This window comes from Chanodichthys erythropterus, chromosome 9 (genome assembly GCF_024489055.1).
Source record: "Chanodichthys erythropterus isolate Z2021 chromosome 9, ASM2448905v1, whole genome shotgun sequence".
NCBI classification, from domain to species: domain Eukaryota; kingdom Metazoa; phylum Chordata; class Actinopteri; order Cypriniformes; family Xenocyprididae; genus Chanodichthys; species Chanodichthys erythropterus.
Window position 1 is genome coordinate 12485326 of NC_090229.1, and position 16442 is coordinate 12501767.

At 35.8% G+C, this 16442-nt stretch overlaps 1 protein-coding gene across 1 annotated transcript in view; it reads right to left on the reverse strand.

Moving 5' to 3' along the window:
• The window catches only part of faf1 (Fas (TNFRSF6) associated factor 1), a 75698-nt gene that overhangs the window by 46227 nt on the left and 13029 nt on the right, over nt 1-16442 (reverse strand). The window contains exons 4-7 of the mRNA XM_067394593.1: nt 13753-14021; nt 12351-12442; nt 11953-12044; nt 3744-3849 (exon numbers count right to left, since the gene is read on the reverse strand). Of these exons, the coding sequence (XP_067250694.1) occupies nt 3744-3849; nt 11953-12044; nt 12351-12442; nt 13753-14021 (559 nt within the window). The remainder of the gene's footprint in view (nt 1-3743; nt 3850-11952; nt 12045-12350; nt 12443-13752; nt 14022-16442) is intronic.

Consider the following 16442-nt stretch of genomic DNA (forward strand, 5'->3'; position numbering starts at 1 on the left):
CTCTCCAGCTGCGGAGAGAAACGCTGTGGGGCCGGCAAAAATCCCTGGGACGAGTCGTCTGGTCACGGACGGCAGAGCCCTATCGGACGGCCCTATTCTCCCCGCCACTTTCCTGACAAACATTTGCTCTGAGGCTTAAGCGCAGCCCCAAACTCGGGTTTGGGAATGCCAATCAGAAGAGGAGAGCAGGGCCCGGGGCCGAATAGTGGAAGGGTACGTTCCCTGGGAGCCTGGAGGCAGAGCGAGAGCCTTTGGCAAAGACAAACAACGGGACAGCACTGAGGGACTCTCTTCTCTCTCTCTTTTGCTGCTCCTATTGATATGCACATGCAGAAAAGCATCGGCTGGTCTTCAGCAAAGACAAAAGATGAGCAGAAAAAGAAAGGTTGGAGAGGAGTCCTCTCCATATGTGGCTGCGAGGGGGTGAATGGGGGAAAAAAAGAGAGAGGGGAGATTGTGAGAGCTCTCTGTTGCTGTTTTGTTGCATTTTCACACAGGCCTTCGGTTTTAGGGCCACAACTGTAAAACAAAAACTTCTCTCACTTGTTAGTAACTTTTCTCAACGAGACGTTTGTGAAGAAACGTAGTGGATCCCCGCAGAGCTTTTCTTTCCCGTTCACACGTTTATTTTCTAGCGTTTCGGACACAAAAGCGAGTGCTTGGACACGCTTGATAAAAATGTTCCCATCCCAAAAGAGAAAAAAATCTTTCAGTGGAGCCAAAGTAACTAATGAACTCTACAGCTAACTAAACTAACTCTGAGAGAGAGCCATTTAGAAAATGACGTGCAACCAATAAGGTGTTCTCTTACAAAAACAGTTTGTATCGCATGCAATTTGTTTCTCCTTAGAAAACAAATCTTCTTTCTCACCCCCTCGTTCTCCGTCTTAGAAAGAAAAAAACAGAATGCCTGAGGATCAGGCCAGTTGGGGCCGCAGCGGTCCGTTTGATTCAGCTTTGTCCAGTCACTCGCTCCCCTACCAAGCCAACAGCTTCGCTTCCTGCTCCTCTTTTCTCTTCCCCGCAGGCTCTACTCTCCAGTTGTTGTAATCCCGGCAGAAACACTTAAGGTTCACAGTAGGTGCTCATCAAAACCATCTGCTAAGGGAAAGAGAGCGCTCACCCATCTCACTTTAATCTCTTCAATTAGCACCATTACAAACCTGTCAAGTAGTCTGATTACTGTAATGGTGACCAGCACCATCAAGGCGGCAGTTTCGCCGGGAAAAGGATTCTGGGATTGCGTGGACATAGCTGAGGTGGGGAAAAGCAATTCTTTAGTTAAAAAAAGAAATTGGTTGAAATTTGACTTGAAATATGAAGTGAAATCCTTAAGGAATAGTTACACAAAAATGAAAATTCAGTCATCGTTTACTCAAACTCATGCTATTCATAACATTAGTAACAGCTCACTGGAGGGGAAGACTTCCAGTGATTAATGACTTAAATCTGCCTGTTCCTCAGACATTGATTGGCTTCAGAAGGCTTGCAATATAGCATACAATCTACTTTTTAACGACACTTTTATGATTCGTTTTTGCAATTTTTAGCCTGAAAGTCAAATTCTGAATAATGTCCTTTATATGGAAAAGAGTGGGGATGATATTTATTTTTCAAAAGATTTAATGTTTCACAAAAACAAGTCATACAGGTTTAGAATGACATGAGGATGAGTAAATAAAGACATCATTTTCATTTTTAGGGTACTTTTCCTTTAAGGAAGAAAGTTCCTTGTGCTTCTCACAAATCAATATTTACAAATAAATGGAATTTTCAAATTGAATTTAAGTATCCATATCTGCATTTTTCTCTATTTTCATTCCACTAACAAGTCTGATCGAACCTTTAGTGCATCAAGCTTGTCACACTGCAAAAAAAGTCCAGTAAAATATGCTGCATAAGGTATTAAGATTCGTTTTCTTGGATTGCATACTATTATATCAAGTACTACTTGTTTATACTACAAGTGAAAAAAAAATGTGTCAGTGCAGTAAGACAAAATATTATGTTTTTTTGAAAACAGTTAATTTCTTAATTAGTTAATTTTCTTAATATCTTATGATGTGTTGCTTTTGAAATAACCTGATTTTGTTTCAAGGATTTTTTAAGAAATTTTAACTAAAAAATAAGAAAATCCTTTTAAGAATAAAGAAAATTTCTCAAAAAAAAAAAAAAAAAAAAAAAAAAAAAAAAAAAAATCATTTTCAGTGTTGCTTCTCAAATAAATTAAACTTTTTTCAAGGATTTTTAGAAATTTTAACTGGAAAATAAGAATCTTGTTAAGAACAAAGATCATTTCTCTTAAAACAAGTTTGAATATCTTACGCAGTGTTGCTTCTCAAGTAAATTAATCTTATTTCAAGGATTTTCAGACATTTTAACTGGAAAATAAGACAAAATCTTGTTAAGAATAGGATTTTTTGCAGTGCAGATTTTAAGTCAAAAGATGCATAAGTTAAACAAGTTTAAAAAAAAAAAAAAAAAGAACATCACAGATGTCTGTTTCTTCAAAACGGCACTGCACAGGCCCAACATGACTCCCCTAGCACTGAGGGAGGGGTTCAAGTGGCGCTGTCAGTCCACGGGGAGCTTGTTACACTTGACGTGGTGCACGCTACCTGCTGTGAATAATTAATGGAGCCATTTCCAGAAAGCTGTGTGTAGGTTACTGGGGCAGGCCGAGGAGAATGCAAGGGAGTCGGGGAGGGCTTGTGTGTGTACAGAATAAAGCGTTCTGGTTTTGTGTCCCACACAAACCAACCTTAAATACAACACATTGTAGTTAAAAGGAGAGTGATGAAAAGAATGGCATCGCACAGGTCTGATGGGAGAGGGAAAGGAGCTGATGAGCCACAGGGGGGTTTGTGCCGCTCGATACTGAGCTCTGACTAAGTGGAAAGACACAGTAGATGAGAGTCTTCCAGAATTTTAAAGTCAGCATGTAAATAAATAAATATAAACACACAGAGAGCCCCGCACATGACGCGGACAAAAATATATATAATGTGGCCATGAATTAAGAATTTGTCAAACTAATTCATTCCCTTGTTTTAATATAAATAAAACAAGGGAACAAATTATTACAACCTTCCAAAATTCAGGTAAACGAGAGAACGAATTATTATATCAGGCACACAATTTACTAAAACAAGGGAACAAATTATTTTTAAGTATTTTTCCTGCATTTCATGTGCAGGGCTCCATAATATCTAACTTTATATTGTGTGTATGTATATATATATATATATATATATATATATATATATATATATATATATATATATATATATATATATATATATATTTGAGCCAAAGTTCATTATCTCTAGCTTATAATTAACCAACATGCATGACACATATTTGTAGACCTGATTAACTTTGCTTTGAATGCCTGCCATGCAGAAAATGTCCTGTACATGATGGGCCCTTTCTACATTTTTTGTTCACATGACAAAAACATGAATAGTTTTACCCTAAACACACAGTTGAGATTAGACATTCTGAAGTTTGGTGGGCGTGTCCTGAAAAGCAAGACTGAGATATAATTATCTTTGGCTCAATGAAGGCCTTAATCACTGGTGACTATTATTTCAGCATGTAATAATTAAGTTGACGCCTCACCTAAAAATCAGAGAGTAGTTTCAGAGAACACGGGCAGAAACGCAGTAGAGAGACAGACAGACAGCAGGTGTAGACAGACAGACAGAGGGGCTAGGTGACAGACAGGTGTGTGGTTGTCTCACCTCCTGGATGGTTTTGCTGGCGGGGAAGTTGAGGCTGTAATCTCTCTGTGCTTCACGGTGGCTAATGACGAGCAGGTAGTTCTGATTTGACAACCCTTGCTGGGCACTGTTAAATGGCAGGAAGGGCAGAAGGGAGAAAAAGAAATAGAGAGGAGCATTAGAGTTCAGCGGTGGACGAGTCGGGGCTCGTCTCTGTCTCCCCAGGGCTCAGACAAGCCTGTGCCACCCCACCGCTCTGCACGGGTAGCGGGAGGCCAGGGCAGAGCCAAGGGCCACAGCGTGGGCCGCACACAAGCACTAAGGCCGTCTGGAGGTATCGATTGGAGCTAAGAGTTGTAAACGTCTCACAAAAGGACAAGAGGGCTAGTGGCACTTGTCTGCTCTGCCGTAACCCTCGGAGCACTGACCTCAGAGCAGGTTTGAGATTCATGGGAGCCGTGGAGCAGAGTTGTAGGAGAGAAGGCCTCATCTGATGACAAACGATGGGGGTTAAGTAGCGCTTTGAGCAAATGCTCCGTCTGTGTGTGTGAATATGAATCAACAGCTTAGAGGCGAGCCTGCCGGCTAATCAGGGTTCGAATGAAAGCAGTCAGGAAGAGGAGAGTCTGGGAATTAATATGTAACGCACACATTAATTATGCAACCAGCGCCTTAATCTGAGGAGCTTTGGACAAGCTTATGTTAACAGAGGACCAAATTTACTGTAATGGCAGCTTATTTACATTGACTAAAACTGTGAAATCAATATGTAAATGTAATGTTTGTTGTATCTAGCGATGAAGATTGAAACGGTGGCCTAGGAGAGGAGGATGCATATGTGATGCTGCAGAGAGTGGAAAAACACAGTCATGAATACAGGATGGAAAAGGAGGGGTTTAATTTAATTTCAAGACTCTTACCAAATGTGAATGACTTGGAGACATTTTACATGCTGATACAATATATTTGCATTGACAAATGTGAATAACTTAAGGTAAGGGTTGATCTTTAAATCTAAGCCTTGTTTCAAATTTTGCTAACCAGTGTTTATATAGCTATATAAAGTTAATTCAGTACTGTTCACATACATTATACCAAAGTAAAGTACACTTGGTAACTGTAGGATTTCTAACTGAATTGAATGTGAATGAGAATGTGAATCAGAATTGTGAACTTGTGAATAACAATTGAATTAAAAAGAGAAATCAGTTGCAAAAAGTAGCCCTATGTGAGTGTGTATTAATTTGCTCGAAATTTTAAAATGATAATAAATGTGAAAAGACAAATAGTGAGATTAATATATACAGTCTAACCAAAAATTATTCAGACATTTTATGATATCTATGGTATATTTTTACTAGTGGGCGCAGGATACTATAGTTAATTTATGTTAGGAGAGCAAAATAAAGTAAACTGTGACATATTATACCCAAATATTCCTCATACAGTGGACTACCAGTAAAACTTTTTGGAACCAAAAATTATTCAGACACTTTGACCTGACCATGTTTGGCTTAAGTGTTATCTGACATTAATTAAGATTTTTTTCTGACACAGTTTAACTCTGAGATCATATTTTATTACCATTTTTTAAACAATAGAGAATAAACTGTATTAATGAATGAAATGTTCAAGATGTCCGAATAAATTTTGGTTTGACTGTTTGTGTGTGTGTGTGTGTGTGTGTGTGTGTGTGTGTGTGTGTGTGTGTGTGTATTATATATATATATATATATATATATATATATACACACACACACTTTCTCAAAAGTTTGGGGGCAGTATGATTAAGATTAGGCTGCATTTATTTTTATTTGATCAAAAGTAAAATAAAAACTGTAATATTGGGAAATATCACTACAATTTAAAATAACTATTTTCCATTGTACTATATTTTTAAATGTTGCTTATCATCAATGTTGAAAACCGTTGTGCTGCTTCCTATTTTGTATACTTTTTTTCACGATTCAGAATTTTTTCAGAATATATGTATATACTGAATATTTGAAAATGCTAAATATATTTTTGTATAACTAAAAATAATATAAATGTAATAAAAACTTTGTCCCATTTAAGATGGTGTTATGAAACCGTGGGCTAAAAAGTAAAGTGCAAAGTAGAACTTTTCTCTCTAAGGAGTTAAAACTATGCAAAATTTCCTCTCACGACAGATCTACAGCATAAGGTTCATCTGTAGGAGCTTAACCAGGTTCAGCCCTCTGTGGTCCCAACAGCACCTGGAGCTGACCCCCCTAAACTCAGCCTAAATGCTTCTCCACACCACCGGAGGCACCGGAAATAGAATGTCACTGGCTGCTATAGACAAAAAATAAACCACTGTGTAAATGAAGAGCAGATTGGTTTCACTCAGAGATAAGTCTTCCGTCTCAGAACCCTGCAAGACTGAGACTTTAATAAAACCCACCATCTCGTTCCTCTCATTGGCACGTACGTACACACGGGCAGAACAAACCTCTGGCTTAAATTTCTCATACACACACTCTTAGGGTGACCTGTACCCCCACCAAAAACACAAACATAACCCTTCGCTCTTTCTTCCTCTTGAAGTTTTATTTTTGCATCCGCCACAAATGTTTTTCTGCACTGCCTGTTCTGATCTGACAAGTCTAAGTACTAATTGCTGTAGTTTAAACTGTTTTTCCTTTGTGCCAAAACCAGCAGATTCCTCAGGCCCCCAAGTCTCACAGGAGATCAGATGCAGAAAATGAGATAAATACCAAATGCGCACAGACTCATTTGCTCATTTGTATTTGAAATAGCAGAAGTTCAAATTAAAATAACCTTAAACACACACATCTCCTGGAAGCAACAGAAATAGATGATTCGTTTTAAATTATTCATAAAGTTCCATTATTTATGCTGGAGATTAGGGGTTTGGATACCTCCACGAGAGGGAAAGCGAGCGAGATGAGCTTGGCTCATCACTGGATTTCTGTAACTACCTTGGATGGAGTGTCTGTCGTGAAAGCTCCAAAGCCTGTGCCGTATTTGCATTCAAAACAGAGGGAAGAAAATGAGGCAGGCGGCGCAGTGTGAAGACGAGTTTGATTAATATGTTTGGATATGGTGTGCTGAGGTATGCTTTGCAGTAATTGCCTACAGTGGCTTTTATTTGTTGAGTACTGTGCCATTGTTCGCTGCCTGCATCCTGAGACCCCATGCTTTAATTTAAACTAAAAACAAGCTGACAGGGACACACATATACTCACTGCTGTTCAAAAGTTTGGGGTTGGTGAGATATTTTTTAAGATGTTTTTAAGAAAAGTCTCTTATGCTCACCAAGGCTGCAAAAATAGAGCTTGTTGTTTATTTTTTAACACCATGCCAGCTTCTTTGGCAAACTATATCAGGTTTTTACAATTTATTTTGCTAAAAACTCTAAAGCAATATTTGGTTTAACTTTGTTAAAAATGTATTCAAAAGAGTAAACTGAGTAAAAAAGGTTTCTCACAAGATTAAAACCAGCACAATCTAATAAAACATGCTTCAACGATAAAGAGTTTTGACAGAAAGAACATGTTGGTGGATCTTCTCTTAGTATTAAAAACTTGTGTGTCATCCTGGAATGGCCTATTCTGCAATGGGTATAAACTACTACTTCCAACACTGGGGCTGATTTCATGGAGTTTGTTCACAGTATTTAGATCCCATTCTGTTTGCCATTTGTTATTAATATAGGAATGAATTATTGGTTTTAGATCCATAGGAGGTACTGTGCAAATTTCGATGTCTACTGATAATGCTTCTCTTGCAGTCTTTTTTTCCCCTTTTGATTCCACAGTGTCCAGGTACCAAACAAAACTAGATATTAAACTGATGGTGCTCTAGTGCCAATCTGTAATTATAAGAAAATTGCATAGTTTTTATGTAGTCCACTGCCAAAATGATAACATTTGCTTCTCCTGTAAAAACTGAGTTATGTTTAGGCAAGGATATTCCTCTTTTTTGGTGGTTGATTACAAATGTCAAAATAGAATAAAAGCAGTAATATTGTGAAATAAATTGCTGTTTTCAATTTTAATATATTTTGCAAAGCTGAATTTTCAGCAGCCGTTACTCAGTGTCACATGATCCTTCAGAAATCATTGTAATATGCTGATTTAGTGCTAAAGAACACATTTGTGTTGCTTAACATTTTTTGTGGAAACTGATATAATATTTCTTTGATGAACAAAGTAAAAAAAAAAAAAAAAAAATCTAATATTATATATATATATATATATATATATATATATAAATATATATATAATATTAGATTTTTTTTTTTACTTTGTTCATAAAAGAAATATTATATCAGTTTCCATATACTTATATATATATATATATATATATATATATATATATATATATATATATATATATATATATATATATAAAATTTATTTATTTATTTATACTTATTTTTTTTAAAACACTTTACTTAATGCCTTTATGTAGAAGGCATTATGAAGGTATTCCTAATGTACATTAAAATGCATTATATCTTTTCATAAATAATTGTAACCAAAGTTAAAATGCATTTTAATATTTGCAGATTACTTGTTACATCTGAAATTGGTTGTTCGTCTTGTGTTTTAATGCATTATGCTTTCTAAATGCGTAACATAAGTGTTACAATTATAATAACTTTGGTTATGATTATTCATGAGAACGTACAATGCATTATAAAGTACATTATGCATTACAAGGCATAATTAATGCATTAAAAATCATTTTAAAATGCATTATACATAAAGGCTTTAAGTAAAGTTTTACCAAACTTTTCCATGGTATATGATTTCCCCATATATACATTTTTGAACTTCATTTTTTACACAATGGAAAGGGAGTGATAGAATTTAAAACTTGCTTAACTTAATTGTGTATAGTTGTTATAATTATTTTATTACCTATACTTGTAAATAATATCACCAGAACCAAAATAAAAATATATATATGAAAATATTTAAGTGATTTCAAATCCGGCCCGTGTTCACTTTTTTGTCATTTCGTGATTAAAAAAAACCTAATATGATTTCCACGTGTAAAAACTGAATTAAGTATTTTATCAAATAAATTACGAAATGCATGATGGAGACAAGAAAAAGGACAGCATAAAAGGAATGGCCCGGTTATCATTTCACACAGTTTCTTTCTATTAATTTGCTAAATCACACAGAAACACTGACATTCTGCTGAACCCAGGTTTAAAATAAGTGTAAGTAAAGATGCCTGAGCAGATGAGAAAACAGCATCTGAACTGCCCCTGAGAGATACAGCCAGAGAACGACAGTACAGCAGGAGCTAAGTCTGCTGAGGAACACTTCTTTCTCCCCGTCTCTCTGTGACAGTTATTTATAAAGGCAGTTAACAGCTTGTCTGCTCACCCTCCTGGAAGCCCTCTTCTCACTGCACCAGGAGAGGACAATCACGGGCAACAATGGGGTCACACCTAACTAACACCGGCCCTTTCTTTTTCTCCCCTATTTTGACTCCTCTAAAATAGTTTTAGAAATAATTAGAGCCCGCCACCGATGATGAGCTCTAGTAGGTGCTGGATATTAGATATTGTGCCATTTAGAGAGAGAGGTGACAAGGTCGCTGCTGCATGTCACCTGCCCGATAGGGGAGAAAGGAGATGGACGAGAGCAGCTGTCAGGATCAAGTTAATATATGTGATCTCGATGGATCCATTGAACCCTGACCAGTACATACATCACAGTAATATGTGTTTTTATTGCAATATTTGAAATGAAAGTTAAGGGGGAAAAAACAGACACACACATACAAAATGCCTCCGGACCAAATCTGATGAGGTGCTAAAAGGAAAAAGAAAAAAAAAAAAATGAAAAAAAAAAATAAAGTGCTGATGTGTTTTGGAGGGTACTGTTATCACAATGTTAGTTTACAGCCCATTAAGTACTTTTCTCAGAATGTTTTCTCACTCTAGAGTACAGTGTCCACACACAAGCTGACAGAGATGCCAGTTTATACCCAGTCGCTCGACAGCATTGCCGCCACCACCTCCCGCCGGGGCTTACAGCAGTGCTAATCAACACATAATTACACACACAAACACGTGCACATCAATATAACACACACACACACACAGCCCTTTCTAATTGAAGTTCCTTTCATCTATTACTTTGAATAGCACTGCTCTGATTTTATATATATATATATATATATATATATATATATATATATATATATATATATATATATATATATATATATACACACACACACACACACACACAAATACATACATACACATATCCTACCGTTTAAGTTCTTATGCTTACCAAGGGTTAGGGTTAGCATTTATTTGATCAAAAATACAGTAAAAACAGTAATATTGTCAAATGTTATTACAAATTTAAATAAAAATATAAGTATATTAAAAAATAGTTAAGATACTTTAAAATGTAATTCATTCCTGTGATGTCAAAGCTGAATTTTCAGCAGACATTTTTCCAGTCTTCAGTGTCACATGACCCGCCTTGAGAAATCAGTCTAATATGCTAAATTGCTGCTCAAGAAAATTCTTATTATCTATGTTGAAAACAGTTGTTCTGCTTAATATTTTTATGTAAACAAATACATTTTCAGGATTCTTTGATGGACATTTTTTTTTTAAACAATTTATTTCTAACATTATAACTATATTTACTGTCACTTTTGATCAATTTAATGCATCCTTACTGTATAAATGTTATATATATATATATATATATATATATATATATATATATATATATATATATATATATATATATATATAATAAATCTTTCTGACCCCAAACTTTTGAACAGCATGGTAAATATAAATAAGTAAATAAATAAACACATAAATAAATAAAAAATAAATAAATGAACACGGGGAATCAAATCAAACTGCTAATGTACTGTTGCTGTCTAAATTGTGGTCATGCAACGCCACCTAGTGGTGAGTGAGACTTCTCTTAAACAGAAGGATCTAGGTTTGTCTGGTTAGATTAGTCCAGTCAGCCCCTGCTGGTAAATGTCTTAACTACAAAATTCTGTTGCCAAAAATCATCTTTCTCTATTGAAGGCCATTCAAAAGTTGCAGTGAATTATGACACATTATATTATATGCATTGTATTATACACATTATATGAATGCTTAACAGACACTCTCCAGGTATTACAGATGTCCTTGACTAAATCCTGTGAATATTAAGCCATCAACCTCATCTAAACAGGATTTTGAACACAAATGTCCGTATTTTTGAGAGATTCACAGAAATAAATGGGCAGTTTTAGAGGGTGGGACTGGGAGAGGTTTATGAAAAAACAAACTTCAAAGTTTGGATATGAGATGTCATAGTACAAAGAGATGGACCACTCATAAAAATCATAAGATTTAAGTCCATTATTTCATTTTGAAGAGCTACTTGTCTGCATGTACATTACCTGGACCAGGGGTAGGCTAGTTTGGTCATAGAGAGTCGCTGTCCTGCAGAGTTTAGCTCCAACCTTTATCAAACACACCTGAAAAAGCTAATCAAGCCCTTCAGGATAAGAAAGGCAATGGCTGCGTCCGAAAACTGAAAAATGCTGCCTTCCGAGGACACATTTCAAGGCAAGAAGGCATCAAGGCACATCCGAATCATATGTTAGCTTCACTTCCTCTCTCATGAGATACCTTCCTCAGATCGATTTTTGAAGGAAGCATAGATGTATCCTTAGCTGCCTTTGATATCCCACAATCCTGTGCTTTCCATTCTGTGACAGTTGAGCTAGGAAAATAAAGATGGCGTCCGAAAGTTGCGTTTGCTGCTCAGTTTGTGTATAAATGTACGATTTTGATCAACATATTTCAATTTTGATATCATTTCTATCGAGAAGTTACTACTGTAGTAATTAAATATTTGTTTAGTTCTCAACAAAGCTCGCGCTATATTGCTGTAGATCATTAAACTGCTACACTGCCTCAGAAGTCTGTCCGAAATCAATTTCGTGAGGTACCTTCATGCACAAACGCTGCCATACAAGTCATTCTCTTATAAGATAGCGAGGCAGCAAGACAGCTACCTAGGTTTTCGGACGCAGCCTATAGGTAAGTGAGGTTTTTTTTCCAGGGTTGGAGCTAAACTCTGCTGGACAGCGGCTCTCTAGGACCAAACATTCCTAACCCTGCCTTGGACCAAAATGCAGTTCTCAATCTGAGCTAAAGTAGATACTTCATGACAGTATGCAGACATACCTGCTCTGGCTGGTGCTGGCTGAAGGAGCAATATCAGGGGTGAGCACATACAAGCTGTTGTTTTTGGGCAGGTGTAAACTCCGCAGAACCGTCTGAAAGAAAGGAAAAAATAAGAAAACCATCCAAGAGGTTATAAATGCTTTTAAAGTTGCCATTTTGCAAAACTTACATGAAGTACACTTGAACAGACAAGAAAGTTACAATTACAATCAACTATTTATTAAAAACAAACAAACAAACAATAAATAATTTCAATTAAAATCCAATCCCTCAACATGGCACTCACAATTTTATAATTCTTTTTTTTTTTTTAAACAATTTACATTTAGATGCATTTAAAAAAAATCAATGCACCAATAATCTTAATATCAGCATATGTTCAATAGAGTCACACTTACGCTGTCAGATACATCTCCACTCTTCCAGCCTTTTAACTGCATTTTAGAGACAGGGACCTGTAGCTCAGTCTCTAAAATAGTTTTAATATCACCTGCAAAGAGAAAAAAATAAGAAGAGGTTATAAAAGGTTAATGGCAATTCAGTATGTTACCACTAGAGGACAGTATGCATCTAGTCTAGTTTAATTTAGAAAAATCCTGCTTATCTTTAGCCAGTTCAAGTGCCAAGCTGACAAATTTCTTTTGTTTGCAAATGAAATATTTTAAAAACATATTTTTTCATCATTCATCACACCTGCTGGTGTATGTGCACTAGTAATGTTACTTAAATCCTTTGTGAATCATCTCTTACTCGACTACCACTGAGATTAATCATTATGCCACCACAATGCAGACAACCATTCATCAGAAGGGTTTCAGAGGATCAGTTCTCAAACTGTTTGGCATTTTTCCTAATTTCTCCACCATACACAAAACATGGCAAGCTTACTATCCTAGCTGCTGATTTATCAAAATGGTGATCTAAATGGCAATTATACTGAAAGATATTAAAAATGTCAAGCTTCAGTCAGAACTTCAAGATGATGCTTGTGTGCCAAAGATTTATCAGGCCTCTGCAAAAACTAAACAATAATCACATATCTACAATACATTAATATTTAACAACTTTCGGATAGTAAAATGATTTTATTTTATTTATATAAATGATTTTATATGAATGAATATTATTATATATTAATTACATATACAACATACACATATACACACACACACACACACATTTTTTATGTGCATTTATTAAAAATTAAACAACGAATTTACTATTACATTAAAACAAAAAAAGACACAGCAGCTATTTTCTTTCTTTTTTATTGTATTTGTGTGACTTGCTAAGCACCTTGCTCACACCCCTGCAACTCAGGGCTCTTCCTGTTGACTTCAGAGCTCATGACACAAGATTCAACTTTCATTCACAGAAATACAGTTGCACAAACAGTGTGCGGTTTAGTTAAGTGTCATACCAAGAATCAAAGCTCATTATCTACATCTACCTAGAAAATGCTCCAAAAATTTCTAAGAAAACCTAAAAAAAACAACAGTCAATTATTGCAGATGAAATGTTAATCATTGCCTATTTAACAAAAGCCTAAACTGATTTGAGAAACGAGTCAGCATTGTGGTGACGTTCAAAGCCCATGAACCGTGATACTAGACACATTATGGCTCAGTATGATGTGTATTTCTAAGAAAGGACCGTGCTAATCACGTGTGCTGCTTTTGCAAGTGCAGCATGATCGTGCTCTTTTATTTGACGTGGACAGTGCTGTCTACTACCAAATGATGATTAACTGTTCATGTATGTAATGTTAATGTATCAAAAACGGTGTGTGTGTGTGCTCACCGACTGTGCTGGCTTCCTCCAGGACCACCTCTATGGAGCGCTGCCTGTACTCCACACGGAAGTTGAGCATCCGTGACTGCCGTTCCACAATGTGCCTTGAGGGTTGCACAGGGCAGAAGGCCGGGCTGGATGAAGACGGGGGTGAGGAAGATGATGATGCTGCTGATGCTGAAGCTGAAGAAGGCGGGGCTGAGGGCGTAGGTGCTGTGGCTTCTGATTGGCTGTGAGGCCCATAGGGGTCAGTCTGAGATGCTTCACTGGAGAAATTACTACACAGGATAGTAGAAAATGAGGCAAAGTTACTATACTAATATACTAAATACTAATATAATGTTACAAAATATTCCTATTTCAAATAAATGTTGTTCATTTCCATTCGTCAAAGAATCCTGGAGGAAAAAAAAAAAGTCACAGTTTCCACAAAAATATTAAGAAGCAAAACATTGATGATGATGTTTCTTCAGCAGCAAATCAGCATATTAGAATGATTTCTGAAGGATCATGTGACACTGAAAACTGGAGTAATGGCTGCTGAAAATTCAGTGTTTTACATTACAGGAATATATATTTAGTGTTTCCCATACATTGATTTATTTGTAGCGGCTAGCCACAATATCAACAGTGACCGCAACAAATAGATTTCAGTGCTTTCCATTCATTAACTAGACTGTGGCTGCCTGAAAATATATTTAAACTTTTTATAATAACATAAAAAGGCCTTCAATGTCATGTTTTGCGCCATTGCTGTCAAACAAACTAAAATCAAAAGCGCGATAAGGCTTTATGTCCTTATCAAATCGCAAAAAAGATTGTCTGTTTGCGCTGCTCAAAGAGAACGTGATCAGCGTAGTTCACAGTGAATGAATCCAGTGAACTCTTATCTCTGTATGTGGAACGTATCGGGCACCAGTTACGCATTATTTTAACATTTGCATAGTTGACGATTACAGCATTTCACTGGATTTGTAATGAGACAAAATTTTCCATCAAAATAAAAGCTCACGTGTTTATCTCTTTTAAGTATAGAAATTAGGACAAAAATAAATGAAACTTTCATAATTAGTTTTCAGTGCATTTGTTTTACAATATATGGCTATTACTGTCATAGGAATAATATTATAACTATTACTATGGTTGCACTTTATTTTAAGGTGACGTAGTTACATTGTACTTAAATAAGTACTGAGTAATACTAATAAACTACATGTACTTACTATAGAGTTACGGTTAGGGTTAGTAACCTGTAATTATGCATAATTTACTGTAATTACATAGTATGTACATGAAGTAACGTGCAACTATGTCACCTTAAAATAAAGTGTTACCATTATTATTATTATTATTATTATTATTATTATGTAGTGTAATGTAGACTGAGACACTATATCACAACTTTCCCCAGGAACTAGAGACTTTGTGGTGGTAATCAGTGTGTTTCAACCGCAGGAAGCAGGTTCTTAAAATAAATTAATTAATCTAAAAAAAGAGGGTTGAGTCCTCTTTAAAGTTCAGGTACAAGCAAAGTTAATGCATTCTTTTCTTTGTTTAATTTGCACACTGAATATGGGTTGGAGCTCTAAATTTTGAACTCTCAAAGTGCTCCAGTCCAGATTGATGAATTTAAAGGGATAGTTCACCCAAAAATGAAAATTCTGTCATTAATTACTCACCCTCATGTCGTTTTACACCCGTAAGACGTTCATTCATCTTCGGAACACAAATTAAGATATTTTTCATAAAATTAAATGGCACAGTGAGGCCTGCATTGCCAGACAATTATTACTTTCAATGCAGAAAGCTACTAAAGACCTCAGTTTATGTGATGGGTGATTTCAAAACACAGCTCGAAGGTCTTATGGGTTTGGAACGACATGAGGGTGAGTAATAAATGACAGAATTTTCATTTTTGGGTTACTTAACCCTTTAACTTTAAAATGTAGAAACTTTTCTTATTGGGGGGTATGCCCCCGGACTCCCCTAGAGGGACCACGGTCCACCCACCAGAGTTACACAAAAATCCTGTGGGAAACACTACATTTTAAAATACATTAAAATAGAAACCTGTGATTTTAAACTATAATGATATTTCACAATATTACTGTTTTTACTGTAAATATTACTTTTTTTTAATCAAATGTTGAAAGTAGTAGTAAAAAGTTCCTATTAGTTAGAAATGCCATGAAATATAATAAAATTCTATATGATTTATTGAATAAAATAAAAAATAAGTGTGAAATTAAAAAAAATTAAAAAAAAAGAGTGTTATTATTAATAAGGCTGTTGACTGAGTGTCTGGATGGAGGGTCCTAGATCTGAAAAGGTTGAAAGCCCTAAAATCCTAGAACTTTGCCCATATAATACCTAATATTTTGTGGGAAATAATCTACTGCCTCTCTATATTCATAATCCAATGTGAATACTGGGCATTCTGTCAATTTTATGTTCACTTAATCTGACTACTATAAGCGGAAACTGAGTCCAACATCCAATTAGAAAAATTTGCTGATGATTTTAGAAAAGGAAAATTAGAAGGGAAAGAAACAGATAAAGTGAGGGAAGGAAAACGAAGAGAGAGAGAGAGAGAGAGAGAGAGAGAGAGTGGAAAAAAAGCTTGCACCTCATTACACCACTCTGCATGATCCACAATGCCGGCAGTGCTGAAATCCAAACAGTATCAGACTCAATGTAAA